Raw genomic sequence first — 20,199 nt, forward strand, 5'->3', positions numbered from 1 at the left:
AACGTGGTGGGAGGATGAGAGCGTTGTGATGAAAATGGTGGTCATTTTGTGAATGTTGTCGACGTTTAGTTGAACTTATGAACATTTGAATTAGTCTTGATGGTTAGTTATATATCAATGTCAAAGTAGGAAAATATTAAATAGATGAATTGTTCGTAGAGATGACAAGACAATTGTAATATTCAGTTATTTATTCATTGATTTTACCATGGCTCTTACTCACCGTGTCACACAAGGATTTAAGAGCTGCCTTAGTTTATATAGGAGGCTATATAATTTTCAACTTGTATTTGATTAGGTCACTATATAGTCCATCTGGAATGTCCAATAGAAACCTGAAGAGTGGGTGTGTGTGAGAAGAGTCAAGACGTCTTTGCCAGTGTAATTTAGTTGAACAGAAGACCTTCACTATCACTTGACTTGCTATTATTCCCAACGCTGCCTTGCACCACATTGAAAAGAAACAAAGTTGACCTCAAAAGACGGTTAAAAAAAGAAGTAGTGGTCAACAATTGTGATCATCAACGATTTAGTCATGGCCACTCCTTTGTTAGTCTATATATGAGACGCCGATTAGAAAATCCTTTAAAAAGTAAACGTGAAAGTTGCTGGCATTCCATACAGCTCCGAGTGCATTTAATATTTCCGTCCCTTTCTGATATTTCTTTCTAACCTCCATTTATTTCGGTCAAAGCAGTGGCGACTCTTTCAATGCATGTGCTTGACTTAGCTCTATACTATCACAAAGTTACTTTGTTATCTGGATTAAACCTTTCAACTATGAGGGACCCCCACCTTCCTAGTTGAAAAAAAAATTTAAAATTAGGGATTTTTTTAAAGAGCTTATATGTTAATCAAAATATGAAACATAGACATTTGTTTATTTCTTTAAAATGTTATATGGTTTTTAAGAGAGTCAAGTATTGTAATTATGCATTTGTTACAAGGCTTCAGGTTGTTATTAGCATTATTATTTTCTTAAATAGGTTCAAAATTCACTAATCTATAGAGTGTTACTCCTTTAAACAATTTCTAGTGCATGAGGATGGCTTCACTCGCAAAGTGATTTAAGAAATTTGTTACCAAATTCCTTCAACAAATATTCATTGAATTACCATTAGATGTAGTTCTTCCCATAAAAATGTCACAGAGGCCCTCTAGTCACTCTATCTGAGGACGCACATGCGTTTCTAAGACGAAAACACGGTGCACCGACATCTTGTATGAACAGAGTCAAAGAGTTCGTACAAAGAGCAAACTGTGATGGGAAATGTGCCCAAATAACAGAAACTAAGCAAATATTGATATGATAACAAAATATGATTATTATTGAAATAATAAAAAGAAAAAAGGGAAGAAATGTAGTCTCACGGTCTGGCCACGCTTGAAGTCTTGACCAATCTCCCCAAAGCTACTCGGCAACCAGCACACAAGAGGAACAAGGACGAAAAGGTTGTGGTTGTGTTTTTAGAGGCCTGCCACAGCTAGACCCCCTCTTTGGTGTTTCCACCTCCATGGATAACCAAGATAGATAGATGAAAAGATAGTTAAGATTATAGATAAAAGATACAACAACAATATGTCAACGAATATTCTATGGAGATAACAAAAGATAGAGGAAGAAGAAGACTCCCCTTCCACATGCAAAGCAAGAAGCCTGTTGGATGATGAAGAAGAAGAAGTCGGTCTTCCTCAAAGAATGACAATGGCAGCAATATGTGAGAGCCAAGGACACAGTCAAAGAGAGCTTCGAAATGAGACAATGAACAAGCATGAATCCAATTTCATTCTAGGGAGAGAGCTAGAGAGGCAACTACACAGACCAAATGAGCTTCAAAAGCAAAGATTAACATGTTGGGATGAAAACGAAAGTCAATGATTGTGGAGAGGTGTTATAGGCATCTTCTAGGCATAGGTGTAATGCTCAAATGACCACATTCAAATTGGTAGATTCGTGAGATGCTAGTGCGACATGCGGACGTCTCCACAATGCGCTAGTTTCTATGAGTCAAATAGTCGACAGGGTTAGAAAGGGGCAAGGCGAAGGCTAATGGGTCAAGTGAGATGGACAAATGGACAAGGAGATGAAGAAGATCTCCAATCAGTATAAAGCGGAGGCTCTTATGTAGCATAGAATTACATGGGGTGCAATTTGCGACACTACATAACAATAAATATTTCAAGGCTGAGACAGCATAAGTAGCTCAAGGGTATTTTAAAAAATAGTAACAAGGTTTTAGGTAATGTAATACTAGATACAAATGAAATCAATCGTATTAGACAATTGAAGGACTATCTTACTAGGTAGGTTGATCCAAGCATAGTAACAACTCTTTAGGGACATCATTTAAGTACAAAGTCAAGAAAAACTAAGAGAGTTGGAGAATTAGTTCTCAATCAATCACAAATTAGGATGCTTCTAGAGTTACTAGGAACCCAAATTCACCTTTGAATTTGGGTTCCTAGTAACTCTAGAAGCATCCTAATTTGTGATTGATTGAGAACAAATAATTTTCGGAAGGGTTGATTGTAATGTCCCCTCTTCAAACTTAAACTCTGTCCAAACAAAGGTTAAATAATTCAGATAAAATATGGAATTACATTTAAATTTTATTTTTTATAATATCAAGGGGCATGAAGACTTAATAGAGGGAAAAGATATTCAAGAGGGATGAAGCAAGGACAATTCTCTTGACATTTTAGCAGTGTCAAGTTGCCTAGTGATTAGCAAGATGGATTTGGATTTCAAATAGTGGCGGCTGCAATATCTGGATCATTAGGAGAAGATGAAGAAAGAGGCAGAGCTTCTGTTTTATGAAACTCCATGTCATGGTTATTTTTAATGATGCTCTCCTTCTGGCATCTCCAATTTAATGAATATATTATAAAATTTTGCTGGAGGAGTCATATTTAAATTATATATATTTATATTTTGGGAAAATTATGTAAAAACTCTCTCTCTCAGTCGAAATGCACTATTCCTGATCGCTCCATTTGCTTCCATACGTTACATATTTTTTGACTTCCATACTGCATTTCCATGCATTTCTGATTGTCAATACGTGCTGCAGATGTAGAAAACGCCTCTCGGCATCATAATAATAAGAAATAATTAATAATTGCAAACAGAAATTAATTATAAGTCTTATAATTTCAAATTGCTTGCTAGAATTTTAATTTTTGTAAAAGTTTGCGTGACGAATCAGTTTTCAATGGAAGGGACGCAACCCTTCTCTCAAGACCTGCAATTGCTAATTATATAGATCCTCAATTTCTTTGTTGACAAGCATCCATCTATCTAACTTGTTGGTGAAGTGATTATAATTTGCAGACTTCCATTCTTGGCAGAACATTTTTTTCCAAAGAATTTTGGAGCGCAGTATCACATTTAGGTATGTGTTTCAAAATTCCATCAATTGTGGCTTCATATATACAATCAAAATTATAAAAATTATATAGGTAACATTTTACTACATGTTAAATGTAACACAGACAACTTCTCGACAAGTAGCTGTTGAAATTTTGTGCAATATTTACAATTAAAATATTAGTCGATAATTGTTTACAAACTCTATTAATTCATATCATTTGTCTTGAAAATCACAAGTGCTTTGATTGGGTTTGTAGGAGTTAGAGAAATATGACCAGGGGAAAGGGAATGAAGTCAAAGAGCAGTAACAAGCAGGTAAAATCTCAACTTTCGAGCAAATTAAACAAGTGCAAAAGTTAACATGGTAACTAATAAAGGCGATTGTACAACAAATTTGCAGGGTTTTAGCCAACACACACCGATAACAGTAAATGCAAAAGATGGCACAGAAGCGAGCAAAAGTGATGAGGTGACAAATTTGAAAAGACTGAATGAACATTTACTGACTACAATTACCAATGATAGAAAAGAAATAGACGGGTTGAAAAACAAATTGAGATTGTGTGATGATGCCAATAACAAATTGCTTGAAACGGTGACGTCAGATAAAAACAAGTGGATTTCTTGTGAAAAGGATATGAAAGGTACAATTTCAGAGTTAGAATATAAGCTCAAAGAAGCCAGAAATTTGAGTGAGAATCATGAAATGTTGTTCAGTCAATTGGGACGAGAAAAAAGTCTGTTGGAAAATAGGTTGAAAGAAAGTAGTGATGTAATTCAGGAATTACAAGGGCTTAAAAGTGAGCTTGATCAAACAAAACAATTGAGTGAGAATCTTGGAAAATTGTGTGCTCAATTAGGGCAGGAGAAAAATGAGCTGGAAAATAATTTGAAAAAATCCAATGATGTGATTAAGGAATTACAAAATAAAGTGACCGAGGATAGGAGCTTGTGGGATGCTTCCAAAACAAAATTGGAAGGAACAATTGTGGAGGTAGAAAATAAGCTTGATTCTGTGGTGCAGGAAAGAAATGTATTGAGTCAGAAACATAAGGACTTATGCGGTAGCTACAGAAATGAAAAAAAAGGGTGGAAAAAATGCAATGGTGGTGCTAATATGAAATTAAAAGCAAAGATGACTGAGAATCAGGGATTGTGGGATTCATATAGGGTGAATTTGGAAGGAAAAGTCGCGGAGCTGCAGAATGAGATGACAAATTCGAAAAGCCTGAATGAACGTTTACTGACTACAATTACCAATGATAGAAAAGAAATAGATGGGTTGAAAAACAAATTGATAATGTGTGATGATGCCAATAACAAATTGCTTGAAACAATCACTTCAGATAAAAACAAGTGGACTTCTTATGAGAAAAAGATGAAAAGTACAATTTCAGAGTTAGGGCAGGGAAAAAACGAGCTGGAAAATGATTTGAAAAAATCCAATGATGTGATTAGGGAGTTACAAGATAAAATGACTGAAGATAGGAGCTTGTGGGATGCTTCCAAGACAAAACTGGAAGCGACAATTGTGGAGGTACAAACTAAGCTTGACACTGTAGTGAAGGAAAGAAATGAATTGAGCCAGAAACATGAGGACTTGTACACTAGCTACAGAAATGACAAAAATGAATTGAAAAAATGCAATGATGGTGCTATGAAATTAAAAGCAAAGATGGCTGAGGATAAGGGATTGTGGGATTCATGTAGGGCGAATTTGAAAGGAAAAGTTGCACGGCTGCAAAATGAGATCCTTGACGAAAGAAAATCTAGCCAGAAACACCAAGAATTGTTGACTAAATTGAGGCAAGAAAAAATTGAGATGGAAAATAAGTTCATAAAAATCAATGATACTACTAAGAAATTGAATGCAAAGATTACTGAAGATAAGCTGTTGTGGGATTCTTGTCAGGAGAAGTTGGAAAAACAGGTTTCAGAGCTACAAAATGAGCTTAATGAAGCAAGGGTATTCAGCCAAGGACGTGAAGAACTGTGCAGTGAGCTGAGACGAGCAAAAACTGATTTGGAAGAAAAAGTTTTACAGCTCGAAGGTGATCTTAATGAAGCAAGAATTTTGATTAAGAAACATGAAGAATTGCTCTCTGAATTAATGAAAGAAAAGAACGAAATGCAAAATAAGGTAACAGAATGCAATGATGAGACTGAAGAATTGAAGGCAAAATTGGCTGAACGTGGGTTCTTGTGGGATTCTTCTAAGACAGAGTTGGAAGCCACTGTTGCAGGGCTGCAAAATGAGCTCAAAGAAACAAGATTGTTGAGCCTGAAACATGAAGAAGCATGCATTCAACTAAGGCATGAGAAAACAAAATTGGAAGACGAGTTGAAAGACTTGGATGATACGAATGAGGAATTACATGCCAAAATGACTGAAAACGGTTGGCTTTGGGATACTTGTAAGGCGAATTTAGAAGGTACAGTAATAAAGCTGCAGAAAAAGCTTAATGAAACAAAGATTCTGGCCCACAATAATCAAGTCTTATACAATGAAATAAGTAGAGAAAAAAGTGAGATGGAAACTAATTTTCATCAATCCATCAATGAAGCTAAACAATTAAAGGATAAAATAGCTGAAGAAGGGCACTTGTGGGATATATCTAAGCGAGAATTTGAAGTTACATTTGCAAAACTGCAAAATGAGCTTAATGAAGCGAGAATGTTAAGCCAGAAGCATGAAGATTCGTGGTCTCAGTCAGAACAGGAAAAAACTGAGTTGGAAAATAATTTTAATCAATCTATTAATGAAATTCAGCAATTAAAGGAAAAATTGGCTGAAGATAGGCACAAGTGGGATAGTTATAAGAGAGAATTTGAAATTACAATTGCAAAACTGCAAAATGAGCTCAACGAAGCGAGGATGCTAAGCCAGAAGCATGAAGATTTGTGGTCTCAATCAGAACAAGAAAAAAATGATTTGGAAAAGACTCTTATAGGGCTACAAAATGAAGTTGATGAAACAAAGATTTTGACAGTGAAAGACCAAGAGCTGTGTAAGGTGCTCAGAGAAGAAAACAATCGGATAGGAAATAAGTTGAAACAATGCAATGACAGTATTGGGAAATTAAATACAAAAGTTAAAGAAGACCAGCTATTGTGGGTTTGTAATAAGGAGGATTTGGAAAGCAGAGTTGCAGTTGTGCAGTATGAGAAAGAGACATTGATCCAGGAATATAAAGCTCTGTGGGCCCATTTAAGAGATGAAAAATATGAGTTGGAAGAAAAACTGAAAGAATGCAACGATAGGAATAAGGAATTGCATGCACAGATGAGAGAAGATTGCCGCTTGTGGGAAGCTTGTAAGGCAAAATTTGAAAACTCTGCTGCAAGGCTACAAAATAATTTTAATAAATCCATTAATGAAATTAAACAATTAAAGGAAAAATTGGCTGAAGATAAGCACATGTGGAATACTTCTAAGGGAGAATTTGAAGTTACAATTGCAAAACTGCAAAATGAGCTTAATGAAGCGAGAATGTTAAGCCATAAGCATGAGGATTTGTGCTCCCAATCAGAACATGAAAAATATGAGTTGGAAAAGACTTTTATACGGCTACAAAATAAGCTTGATGAAACAAACATTTTGAGAGAGAAAGACCAAGAATTGTGTAATGTGCTAAGAGAAGAGAATAATTGGTTAGGAAATAAGTTGAAAGACTGCAATGATAGGATTGCGGAATTAAATAAAAATATTGAAGAAGACGAGAGGTTGTGGGTTACTAATAAGTCTGATTTGGAAAGAAAAGTTGCAGGTCTGCAGTCTGAGAAAGGGGTATTGAGCAAGGAATATAAACTTCTGTGGGCCCATTTAACAGATGAAAAAGATGAGTTGGAAAACAAACTGAGAGAATGCAAAGATAGGAATATGGAATTGCATGCACAGATGAGAGAAGATTGCCGCTTGTGGGAAGCTTGTAAGGCAAACTTCGAAGACTCTGTTGCAGGTTTACAAAATAAGCTCGATTTGATGACTAATGAAGGAATGATTTTGAGCCAAGAATATGTAGAACTGTGCATTGAATGCGAATTTTTGAAGGCACAGCTGGGAGATTATAATGATATACTAAGCTCTATGGAAGATGAAACAAGGAGTCTAATCTCTCTCTCAGAGAGCAATGCAAACACAGTGGAGGCCTTGCAAACTCAAGTGCGAATGATCACCCATGAACATACACATTTGAGCATGAAATATGAAGAACTTACAAATGAAAATGAATCTCAGAAATTAAAATTGGAAAATTATAATCATAGGCTTGATTCAGTGAAAAATGAGAGGAACTCACTTAGATCTACGTCAGAAAGTAGGGAGGAGGCTTTGCTCCAAGAAAATGGTTCATTGAAACAACAAGTCCATGAGCTTCAAAGCAAGTTGGGTATGTGGGCTAATGATTACAAACAAGTTCCCACTGATGATATGCTCGATTCAGAAACAGAGGAGAGGCAATTACTCACATCTCTATCAGAAACCAGTGATAAAGTGATGGAAGATCCGGTTATAGAGAACAGAACAGTGAAACGAGAAGCCCTTCAACTTTATCAAGAAAACCAACAATTACAAAAGGACATATCTAGTAAAAAGTCATTAATTCAAACAAAAGATGGAAATATTACAGAATTGAATGCAAAAAAGATTAAACTTAAGAATGCTGTCGAAGTGTTGGAAGAGATTGGAAGAAAAAATACCCAAGTACTGAAAGAATATGGAGGTATAAGGGAAGAGCAAGTGACGAGAAAGGAAAGTGAGGAGAAAAGGAAGGAGGGCAGTGGGAGGGTTTCACATCGAAATCAAACAGCCTTTATTGGTAATTTGATGTCTTGCATTCTTCTAGATATTGAGAAGTCTGACGTAAGCAGATGCTTGTCAACTGCCACAAAAAATATCATTCTTCCTTCTGATGCACTACTTTGTGGATGTCCTTATGGCTGGTTTGGTGGGATAGTATAAGTAGCCACCCTTTCTCCAAATTCTGTGAGAAATGTAATACTCTGGACGGGCAATGCCTCCAATTATTGAATTCATTTGGGCATTTTTTTAATTCTGATTGATGTATACTCAAACAATTCCTTCACTGCATTAAATTGTACTACTCTAAAATTCATTTTATAATTCATTTTTGAGATATCATATTTATTTATTATGGATGGACAATTTTTAAATTCTCATTGATGTATACTCTAATAAATGTTCCTGTAGTGTGCAAATTGACAAAGATATACATATAACACGAAACCACTTTCAGATAATTTAAAGTTCTAAATCTAATATAAAATCTTATATATTCATTGTCCTCGGTCAATTTTATAATCATAAATTTGATAAGAGAGATTAGATTTTCACGGTCTATAGAAATTATTGGTTTATTTCCAAATTCCAATATGTCCAACTTCAAAATTTAAAATGATCCATGATGAGCTAACTTAATTGAGAAATCTCTAAAATTATATTGTAGGGTTTTGAATAATAAGACAACCTCTAATCCATTATTATTATATCAATGAGACCATAATCTTGTAGGAAAGCTAGAATGTCCTTGCCTCATTGTAATGGCATAGAATCAACTTGACATTAACATATGCATTATGTACAGATGTTATACAATTGTTTTATATATCTTTAATAATCTTTTTTAAATAATTATATCAAATTCTAAAAATTTAATCAAAAGATAAAATCGTCACTTTGTAATGTCTCAAGGGGCCTCCAAAGCAAATAATTTTCTAGAGGTGTTGAAACCAAATTGAGATCAATTCTAAACATGATTATAAATGTATTAGTTTATCGAATTCCCTCATAGATAGGAGACTAATATATGCTTTTAACTATTATATATCTCACCGTTATATTAGTGCCCTAGATTCTTAAGTGAGTGGTATTGGCCTATTGAAATAGTCATGTATTGCTCAAATTCATTTTATGTCAACATATTTGAGCTCCATTTATAATTCATTATGACAAATATTGTACTTTAAATTTATATTTGCATTAAAAAAAGTTAGACCTAACAAAAAAAATGAATAGTGTTGTTTAGAATACCTTCAGTAGTTTACTAGTTGATTATTGTCTTCTAAATATTAAACCCTTTGGAACATTTATAATATGTTATGTTTTCAATAAAAAAACTATTCATCCTTTAAAGTTTACCATAACTATGAAATGGGAGTGGTTGAACCAAGTGATTTGAGTTAGATAAGTATTAAAATAGTTGATGTTGAAAAAATCAAAATATTATATATGAATTCCACGCTAATTGGATTATATTTAATTTGCTATGTTAATTCAGTATTTTAAAGATCTCACTAAATTACCACATATTTTGTATATTGGTTATTAAATTCTATTTTGATATATGCTATAATATTTTTCTTTCAATATTAATAACAAAATCACTATAAATAATTAAATAGCTTAAAAAGAAAAAAGCCCTACATTTTAGTAATAGAACTTATTCTAGAAACGTCATTATTATCTTTTTTACTCATTTACTTTATAAAATCATAATTAGCATGCTGAAGAATAAAACAAATATAATAATAATTGATAAATAAAATGTACACCAACAAAATATAACACTTAAACTAGATATTTAAATATGACAAGATAGATATCTCAGACATGTTCTACCTAGATTAGAATCAAATACATTATCATTACTTCAATCTTGTAGTATAAGTTATATTTTTTAATTTTTTCCTAAGGCTATATAAGCCTTTAAAAAATCTTCTATGATAGCCTTCTTTTTTGTGGCTTCCAATTATGGAATCATTTGTTAAATTTTTTTCTTCAATTATATTGAAATAAAGGAGAGGTTAAAATTTGTTCAAACCTAAAGAATAACAAAGCAAGGGCGTCAAACAGCCCTAGGCCGCCTATAATAAGTTTCTAATTTATTTTGTCATCTTCATAACTTGTAATTAATAGATGGATTGCTAGCATTTTTACTCAATCTATAGTAAAAAATTATTTAAAATGTAATCTCCTAGACCCAAATTTTTTTATACTAAACTTTGTACATATATATGACCTTTAAAAATTTATCACTCCTAATTCCACTCTTTATAGTTCTTAATTAATTTTTTATTTTGGTTTTATTTAGATTATTGATTAGTCATCCCAAACATGTGTCCTTTCATTATTGGACTTGTTTTTATTTTGAAAGGTTGTGTTTGTTAATGCAATATTATTTTATGGATTATGCAAATAGATATAAACATAAATTTTAGCTTAGTTAGGTGTCCCACTTATGGATATTTAACTCACCATCCCTTAAAATTTTGGGGGAAGATAACTAACCTCCACTCCCTATTAGTGGGAGGGGAGTCGACTTCTGAGTGTATTTTCATCATTCTGGCTAGATTTTCTTTCCTTCTTCCTATATGTGCATCTCATTCTTGAATTAATTCAAATGTTTATTTATCCAATTTTATGTTCTCTTTTACATTGAATTATTTATTTTCAATATGGTAGGTAGGACATGCATTTCTTTACCTTATGTAGCTCAATTTGATACTAGCATATAAGTGGAGTTTCTAACAAATTATACATAGTATCTAAGGTAGATCTATAATTAATTATTTGTTTATTATTTTTATGGGTTATTTTTTTGGAAAATATTGGTGAATGTGTATTAGTAGAGGCTGTGGATCTTCTAGTGAGGGAAAAGAGGTTGCAAATTTTTTTTGGTGTATTTGCATGTATGTAATATCTAAGAGGTTGATCTTTTAGTGGTGCCATCTTTCACTAAAATATTTGAAGACCATGATTTAGATCTTTATTTATAGGGTGAACTCACAATGTTGGTTTCCACTTTTCCGTACATCTCGAGTTTTGGTGAAATGATACATTTTTAAAAAAATATAACGATTTAAGCTTTAAGAGGTCTTGTTTGAAGTACTTAATTGAAGAGAGTTAGATCAAAGTCTCTTAGATCAAAATTTCTTCGATAGAACCTCTCTACTTTTAAATCATACTTGCAATAGAGTCTCCTTTCCATCTGTAAAATGCTGATAAAAAACCAATTTTACATTACCTTTTGGGGGGTCAAATGAATTTATTTAGAAGTTTATTTTTTAAGAATTTAGCCATTATTATAATCTTTCCAAATAGTATAATTTTTAATATATTTAATTTCATTAATATAGTTTTATTTTATTTCATTAATATCAAATGGATATATGTCAAAATTACAGTTAACTCGAATTCAAATCTTAATAAAATATGAAATATTGAAGATAATGTTACAAAATCAATTGAAAACACAAGATATGGATGTTTAAAAAACCAAATTCAAAATAATCACGTTCATATCTTTTATAGGAAAAAAGTTGCGCTATATAAAGTGAGTGTCACTCTTTAAAAATGTTGTTTTTTGAAAAAAAGGTTAGTTTTCGAGGGAGATAGAATAATGGAAGAAAATGGATTTAAAATATTATCAAAAAGTAATTTCTACAATCTACATACTAAATCACACAAATCACTAGTTCACATCATCTAAAAATTCCTTACGTTTTAGAAGTAATAGGTGTTTGAATCTAAAGTTTTTTTCTAAAAATGAATATTGTAGTGTCAAAGTTGGCAAAATAGTGTAACCCACTATTGTGGGTTCACCATTTATAAACATTCCTTTAATTCTTATTAAGCCATGTAATATCTATTTTAGGTGGCATTTTTTTCATCTCTATTTGCTCATGTATTCCTTTTTTGATATTTAGAACCTAGTGTATAGATCTCTCTTGGATACTAGAGAAAAACAACATCAAAGGTGTGAAAATCTTTGTTCAATCATTTATTGTAGATCCATGGACCAATATTTTTTGATAAAAGGTATAGAAATCAATAGTAGGGCACATGAATAAAAAATAGTCACAAAAAATCAATAGATTATGAGAATCAATATCCCTAATAATTTTAAGAATAGCACATTGTCTAATTAAAACCAATAGTTTAATCCTTGGTCTCATGGTAGGGTCACATGAGGGAGAAAACCCTTTGATCTTATTAATTAGGGATTAAATTCCCCCCACTTTTTGTTTGCCTATAAAATTGATTTTTGAAGGTATGTAAATTACTGTTTTCAAAAATATTAAGTATAATTTAGGCAACATAGGGAAATTTTTTAAATTGTCATAACTTTTGATTGGCAACTTGAAATTGAGCGCCATTTTTTTGAAAGTTGATTTTCTCGTATGCTTGATCTATTAGGAACATTACCTCTCTAAAATTAAAAAGTCAATTTTTTTGTTCCTTAGGATTTATCTAAGCAATAAACATATAAATTGCAAAATTTTGGGGTGATCCAATATTGAATATGGGGGACATTGTATGTTATCTTGAACACTTCCTACTTTCCTTCCATTTAATAATTTTTTATTTTTCTTGTAATAATTTAATTTCTAGCATGGATTCAACTGAATTCAACACATTAATAATACCATTTAGCTATCATAATTGGAAACTAAAAGTACAACTTGTGCTAAAGAATAAAGTGTTGTATAGGATTACAATGGGCATTGAGAAAGAACATACTAGTGGGGAAGAGAAATAAAACAAATTTAATAAATGTGACCAAGCCTTTGGATTCGTGTGTCTTATTATATCTCATAAACTCCTCTTTCATGTAGAATCCTTGATTCAACCCAATGAAGTGCATATTATTTTAGAGAAATTCTTCTAGAAAGAGAATGAAATGAAAGGTTACAAGTTATAGAATAATCTCATAGGTTTTCTCTCTAATTCCTTTGACAACATAGAGGACTTCACCAAATTTAAGTAATGAAGGTTACTATTAAAATAATATGGAATAAGGAAAAATGAGAATTAGTTAGTTCTTTCTATACTATACCATGTTTGCTTTTGCCTTCTACTCCATCTAAAGGGCTCTGGGGAAAGTTTGAAAGATACATTCTCTAGATAAATTAATTGTAATCTTGAATACAGAGTAATATAACTTAATACAAATGACCACATTGAATTCTAGGAAACTATAAGTACTCATTACTAGGAATGTGACATAACAAGATTCATATAACAAATAGGAGAAGCAAAAACAAATTAAAGGATTAAGAGATCAAGAAAGAATAAAAAATTATGATACTACAAAAAAAAATCAAAACTTCTTCTCATCAAGGGAAACATAAGAAAGAAAAAGTGGAATTTTTTTATTAGAAGAAAATTTTGCATGAAGAGCACAAACATTTGAAGAAGTAGATTGATCACCCCAAACACCTTCTTAAGAAGAATAGTATAAGGGTCCCTAAATATATCAAATAATCCTCATCAACTCAAAAATATACCAAGACAAAGAAACTATATAAAGATAAAACTAAGAAAAAGGCTCTAGTTAATACTGAATCATCATCAAATTCATCTTGGATCGTTGAATTAGGTTCCTAACATCACATGGGAACTTCCCATGTTGTGTTTTCTTCCTAAGAGACTCATACTATGTATGTCATCACTTTTGGTAATGAAACTTCAATACTAGTTATAGGGAGAGGGATTGTTATAGATAAAGGTCGAATATACACTTTTTTTTTTCGTGTTCTTTTTTAAAGGAAAGCATATAAAGATGGGAGATGAAAAAATTCCTATACAAATTTATTATCCAATATAATACATAAAATGGGGGAATTATAAAATCCTTATATTATGGGTTAGAAGTGGTTGAGCCTAGAGTTAAAATACTGAACTAGAATAAGGCCATGTTATAACAAACTCTTACTTCTAAGAAGAAAAGAAATCTCTCTCTCTCTCTCTCTCTCTCTCTCTCTCTCTCTCTCTCTCTCTCTCTCTCTCTCTCTCTCTCTCTCTCTCTCTCTCTCTCTCTCTCTCTCTCTCTCTCTCTCTCTCTCTCTCTCTCTCTATCAACCTACTTATATAACTTACTCTTCCTCATCCTCGCATTAAATACATAAACTAAACATTTGAGTACACGTGGTATTTACATATATACATTTACATATACTTAATTATATTTTATGCGGGTAAGTGCACAAAGATCAAGGACCAAAAAAGTGACAAAATTTCTTTTGGCCTCCATCATACATTATGGCGCACACAAAATAAGGCACATGCCAAATACAGCGTATGCCTTATTTGGCATGCACCAAATAGCTATAACAATTTTTATTTTTTTTAAATGGACATTCAACCTTCATTTTTCTATAAACCCCACATTTTGAGCTCTGATTTTGGCTTTCCAGACTATGCACGCAAAATAGAAATATTGTTTTTGCTTCTAGAGTTGTTAGATCTTCATCAACATGATTATATGTTTGCGGTAAGTAATTGTTCTATTATATGTCATTCTACAATTCATTTTTTATATATATTATACATTGATGTCTATACTTATGATTGTATCAGTTGGAGCTACAAAGAATTCTAGATAGGAGGTCTAGTGAACACATTCGAAAGAGGCCATCATCACATACATATCCATCCCCGTGATAGTCGAAGGTAGCTTGTGATCTATTTCCTCATGATAGTGGGAAATCAGTAGACTAGAGGCCTTTGTTGTATGCCTATGTGGAATTTTTGAGGATATATTTTGTATTTTGTATATGTGACATATATGTCCATATGGTTACTTGTTCCCTTGCATCATTGTATTGGATATATATGTTATACTCTTATTGAAATTGACCATTGTGTGACTTTATAAACTTTTCTAGTTGATGCAAATCATATTGCAACTATTATACATAATCACAAAAATATATTTGATTGCTGAAATGAATATTCTGTAATTATATCAACATTTTTCTGTGAGAGATATTATATATTCAATCAGTTTTGTCTACAATTGTTATTACATTCCTAATTGAACTCAATTTTTTTTCACAATTCAACTTCATAATTTGGTAGCTAGTAAATATTTATAGTTTAATGCCTAGAATTTCAATTTTGTCATAGTTCATGGAGACAAATAGTAGTACCATTATCATAGTTACATTTTTTGTTTCCCTATCTAGTCTTTTCAATGTACTTGCAGTTAGTTTATTAGGGTTAGACTAAGTTATAATGTTTGATTTTGCAGTATTTAACAAATATGCTTAAGAAACAAATAACTCTTTTAATTGAAAAAAAATTCTTTCTTTCTAGTACAAGCAAGATTTCAACTCTTACATTAAATTTGGACCCTCTAAACTACATTCAAAATTAAAATTACTTTTATTTTATACCCATTTACTCAAAAAACATGTCACCACTTTCACCTTATATTATTAAAAAATATCACTAATTTCACCTTATATTACTAAAATGTATCATCACTTTCACATTACCATCCCAAAAATAAAGATTGAAAACACAGTTCAACAAGGTGCCTTTCATTTGAACAATACAATATAAATTTTGTTTCATTCCAACATGACACGAAATACCTGACAAAATTCCTCCTAAAGTAATTAAAAAGCAGACTAATTGTTGATGCTTATAGGGTTACAAAGAAGAATGTCAGGTCTCATACTCATCCCACACATGTAGATTGTGTTTTTATGAACTCGAGTGGTTGAATGAGCTATTTATATTAGAAGAGTGTTTAGAAATGTCATATTTGTCTATTTCCACTTTCATTATCAAACTTGTGGTTTGATCACTCCATTTGATATCTATTGTCCTAAAATGAAGACTAATTTGTTTACAAACAACATTTTTTTATATATTTCATAAAAATTAACTCTATTTGATTGTCACATATGTTTAATAAGGGGCATGACACAAACGCGTAGGTTCAGATGGATCGTATGCATGTTCCATGGACTCCAAGATATGCAACGTGAAAGTTTGACAATTTTTTATACTTTGAGCACTAAAGGGAAAGCATTTCTAGGGCGTGGCTCGTAAGGATCGAGCAAGTTGTCGTGCTAAAAAGGGGCATAAGTAGCATTAAATATACCACTAGGATGCGCTTGTGCTAACGGTTTGTTCCCGGGATGAGTGGATCAAAACTCAGGGTATCTTGTCGCCTTTCATTGAATGCATCTGAGACTTTTTGTTGCAAGCGAAAAAGAGGCGGCATAGGCAAATGGAATTGAGTGATCCAAAATTAAGATAGGTGATTTTAGGAGGTGATGACATATCCCGATAGATTCAAAGGACTCATTCACACATGTCACGGGCTTCGAGAGATGCAACGTCAGAGTTTGATAGGTTTTCGCACTTTGATGACCACTCAAAGGAAAGTGTTACTAGGGTGTGTCTCGGAAGGATCGGTTGAGTTGATGAGAAGAAAGGGGCATGGCCAGCATAAATGCAGCCACTGAGACAAGTTTGAGCTGACAGTTCATGCCAAAGAAGAGCGGACTAAAAGTTAGGGTTTGTTGTCACCTTTCATTGAATGCATCTGAAACTTTTTGTTGCAAGCAAAAAAGAGGCGGCATAGGAAAATGGAATTGAGTAATAGAAAAATGAGATAGGTTTTTGTAGTCAACCATGACACAACCCTATAGGTTGAGATGACTCATTTGCATGTGTCAAGAGCTCCAAGAGACGAAACATCAAAGTTTGATAGTTTTGCATATTTTGAGCACTCAACAAAAAGGGTCACTACGGTGTGTCTTGCAATGATTAAGTGACTTGGCGAAAAAAATAGGGGCATGGGTACCATAACCTCGGCCATCAATAGAAGTTGGATTTGATTGTTCATGCCCAAGATGAGTGGATAAAAAGTTAGGGTATGTTGTCGTCTTTCATTGATTGCATTTGACACTTTTTGTTGCAAACAAAAAAGTGGTGGCATAGACAAATATAATTGAGTAATCCAAAATTGAGATAGGTTTTTTTAAGTGGTCATGACATGACCTCATAGGTTTAGAGGACTCATTGAAAGGTGCCACAGGCTCCAAGATATGCAACGCCAAACTTTGATAGTTTTTTAAACTTTGAGCACTCAGGGGAAAGCGTTGCTACCGTGTGGCTTGAAAGGATGGAGCAAGTTGGCAAGTGAAACCAGGGAATGGCTAGCATAAACCTGACCACCCAGATGCTCTCGCGCTAATGGTTCATACCCAAGATGAGTGTATCAAAAGTTAGGGTATATTATTGCCTTTCATTGAATGCATTTTACACTTTTTGTTGCAGGTGAAAAAGTGACGCCATAGGAGAATGGAATTGAGTGAGCCAAAACAAAGAGAGGGTTTTGTAAGTGGTCATGACACAACCCCGTGATTTCAGATGACCCATTCGTAGGTTCCACAGGCTCTAAGATATGCAATGTCAAACTTTGATAATTTTGCACACTTTGAGCACTCAAGGGAAATTATCGCTACAGTGTGGCTCAAAAGGATCACCGAGTTGGCGAGCCAAACAAGGGCATGTATAGCATAAAACAAGACACTTGGATGCATTCACACCAAACGTTTGTTCTCAAGAATTGCATTTCGAAAGTTAGGGTATATTGTATCCTTTACTTGAATGCATTTTACACTTTTTGTTGCAAGCGAAAAAGTGATGCCATAGAAAAATGGAATAGTGAGCCAAAAATGTCAAAGGTTTTTGTAAATGGTTGTGACACAATTTTGTGCGTTCAGGCGGCTTGTTTTCAAGTTATAAGGGCTCAAAGATACGAAACGTCAAAGTTTGACAGTTTTGCATACTTTGAGCACTCAAGGGGAAGCGTCGCTACGGTGTGGCTCTGAAGGATCGGGCAAGTTGGTGAGTTAAACAAGGGCATGGCTATAGTAAACCCAGCCACCTGGATGTTCTCCTTCTGACAGTTTGTGCACAGGGTGACCAGATTGAAAGTTAGGGTATGTTAGCGCCTTTCATTGAAAGTTAGGGTATATTGTCACCTTTCATTTAATCCATTTTACACTTTTTTTTGCAAGGAAAAAAGTGATGCCATAGGAAAATGGAATTGAGTGAACCAAAACTGAGATAGTTTTTTGTAAGTGGCTATCTCATGACCTCGTGGGTTCATATGTCCCATTCGTAGGTGTCGTGGGCTTTGATATACGCAACGTCAAAGTTTCATAGTTTTGCCTACCCAATCAGCATCAGTATAAACTTTTAAATCAAAATCATTTCTCTTTTGATATACTAAGCCATAATCTCCACTGCCTCTCAGGTATCTGAAAATTCTCTTGATTGTTGTCATATGGGTTTCCTTGGGATCTGCAGAGAATCTTGCAACAATACCTACTGCATGTGCTATATCCGGTCTACTGTGCACAAAATATTGTAACTTTCCAATCATGGATCGGTAAAGTGTCTCATCAACAGATGCAAATTCATCATTCTTTGATAGCTTACAGCTAGTAGTCATAGGAGTATTTACTGGTTTTGAATCCTCCATTCCAAATTTCTTCAAGATTTCTTTTATGTATAAGAGCACCCATTGGCCCTTTATACATAATTGTGAAGGTTAAGGATATCCCTTGCCGTGGTGCCCTAATTGATCCCTCTTGCATGGTTAATGTCATAACTGAAGAGTATCTTTTCACTTTACGATTGCATAAACCACTATATATGATGTTTCTAATGTGGTTGTGAAGTTATTTGATTGCTTATCTTGTCCTACCATTGGCTCTATTACCCTTCATGTTGAAGTTTATACTAAATACATACATGTTGACTTTGTTACCATACCTTCTTCTGAGAAGTTCCGTTTGAAGATGGGTTATCCTTGGCTATCTTACATGAAGGATATTGCTTCTCCAATCCACAAGTTTCTAAAATTTCCTCACAATGGAGAAATCATAATCATGAACCATAGCTTATTTCGTCCATCTGAAAGAAGCCTCGTTTTTCCTATTGATTTCTTTTGGCCTGAAGATTTTCAATCTCTTCCATCAAGGAGGGATGCTCTTTTTCAACCTTATCAAAAATGGAAGAACGATATGATTTTATCCTTAAGTCAACCTAGATCCCCAACACTTGACATTCCTATTACTCTTCAAGATAAGGTTCTTCCCCTCACAGATAGAACTAATCTCCCTCCTAAGGAAGATTGTCCACCTATACCTATGGATGTGACTTTACCTTCTCTTAAGGAGAACAACAATATTCTTCCTAAGGTTAGACCTATACCTCCTCCTCTTGATGGACCTGGTCTCCTTCCTACACCTAATATTCCTCCTTTCTATGGCTTTGTTCCACCTCCTTCCTCTTATCGAGAGATGAGGCTTGCTTCTCCCATTGTGAAACCAAAAAAACCTCAACCTCAACCTTCCACTTTCAAGGAGAAAAACATTCCTACTTTTTCAAGTGTTCCTCCTTGTCCTCAGTATTCCAATAAGACTTGACGGAATCGTTGTGTGAGAGAATGCAAACAAAGACGTCGTGTTTGATCTCGTGAAGCTATCCCTCAAAATACTCAATCTCCTTAGACTCCATCAGCTGACTTGATTCCCTTTTCTCCTAAGAAAGATGTTCAACCTACATCTCCTAATCATAAGTAGCACAAACCATGTGATGGTTTTACACCTATTTGTGTTCTAGCTCCTCTTTCTCTACACTTTGATGAAGAAATGGGTGAAAATTTTATTTATAATGGAAATACAAATCCTAATACTTCAGATAGTGAGTAGGAGTATGTTGATGTGGACAAGTATTTATCAGATGAATTTTCACAAACCCTAATCCTAGCTCCTAGAATCAAACAAAGTGACTTACCACTTGAGCATAGTCCTTGTTTGGATCTTGTGATCTAGCTCCATCTGTTGTGCTCGATGTCGTTCCTCTGGCATGTTTCTCGCCTTCCTGAAATAGTGATTTACAAGATTGGGTGGCAGATGTTGTGCTAGATTAGCAATATTGGCACTGCAAATATTCCCCCTATCCTTTCTTTCTCTATTGTAACCATTCTTATTTATGT

General features: G+C 33.6%; 1 protein-coding gene across 1 annotated transcript; it reads left to right on the forward strand.

Annotated features, from left to right (window-relative positions):
• Positions 1 to 3,731: 3,731 nt before the first annotated feature.
• LOC131052217 (uncharacterized) lies at positions 3,732 to 8,330 on the forward strand. The gene has a single exon (XM_057986833.2). It carries the CDS (start codon positions 3,732 to 3,734, stop codon positions 8,328 to 8,330), a length of 4,599 nt encoding a protein of 1,532 aa, XP_057842816.2.
• Positions 8,331 to 20,199: the final 11,869 nt, after the last annotated feature.

Source organism: Cryptomeria japonica, unplaced genomic scaffold (genome assembly GCF_030272615.1).
Source record: "Cryptomeria japonica unplaced genomic scaffold, Sugi_1.0 HiC_scaffold_124, whole genome shotgun sequence".
NCBI lineage: Eukaryota > Viridiplantae > Streptophyta > Pinopsida > Cupressales > Cupressaceae > Cryptomeria > Cryptomeria japonica.

Bases quoted from the DNA above. Each gene is read 5' to 3' on its own strand.
- LOC131052217 (XM_057986833.2), top strand. From the start codon at position 3,732: ATGGTAACTAATAAAGGCGATTGTACAACAAATTTGCAGGGTTTTAGC.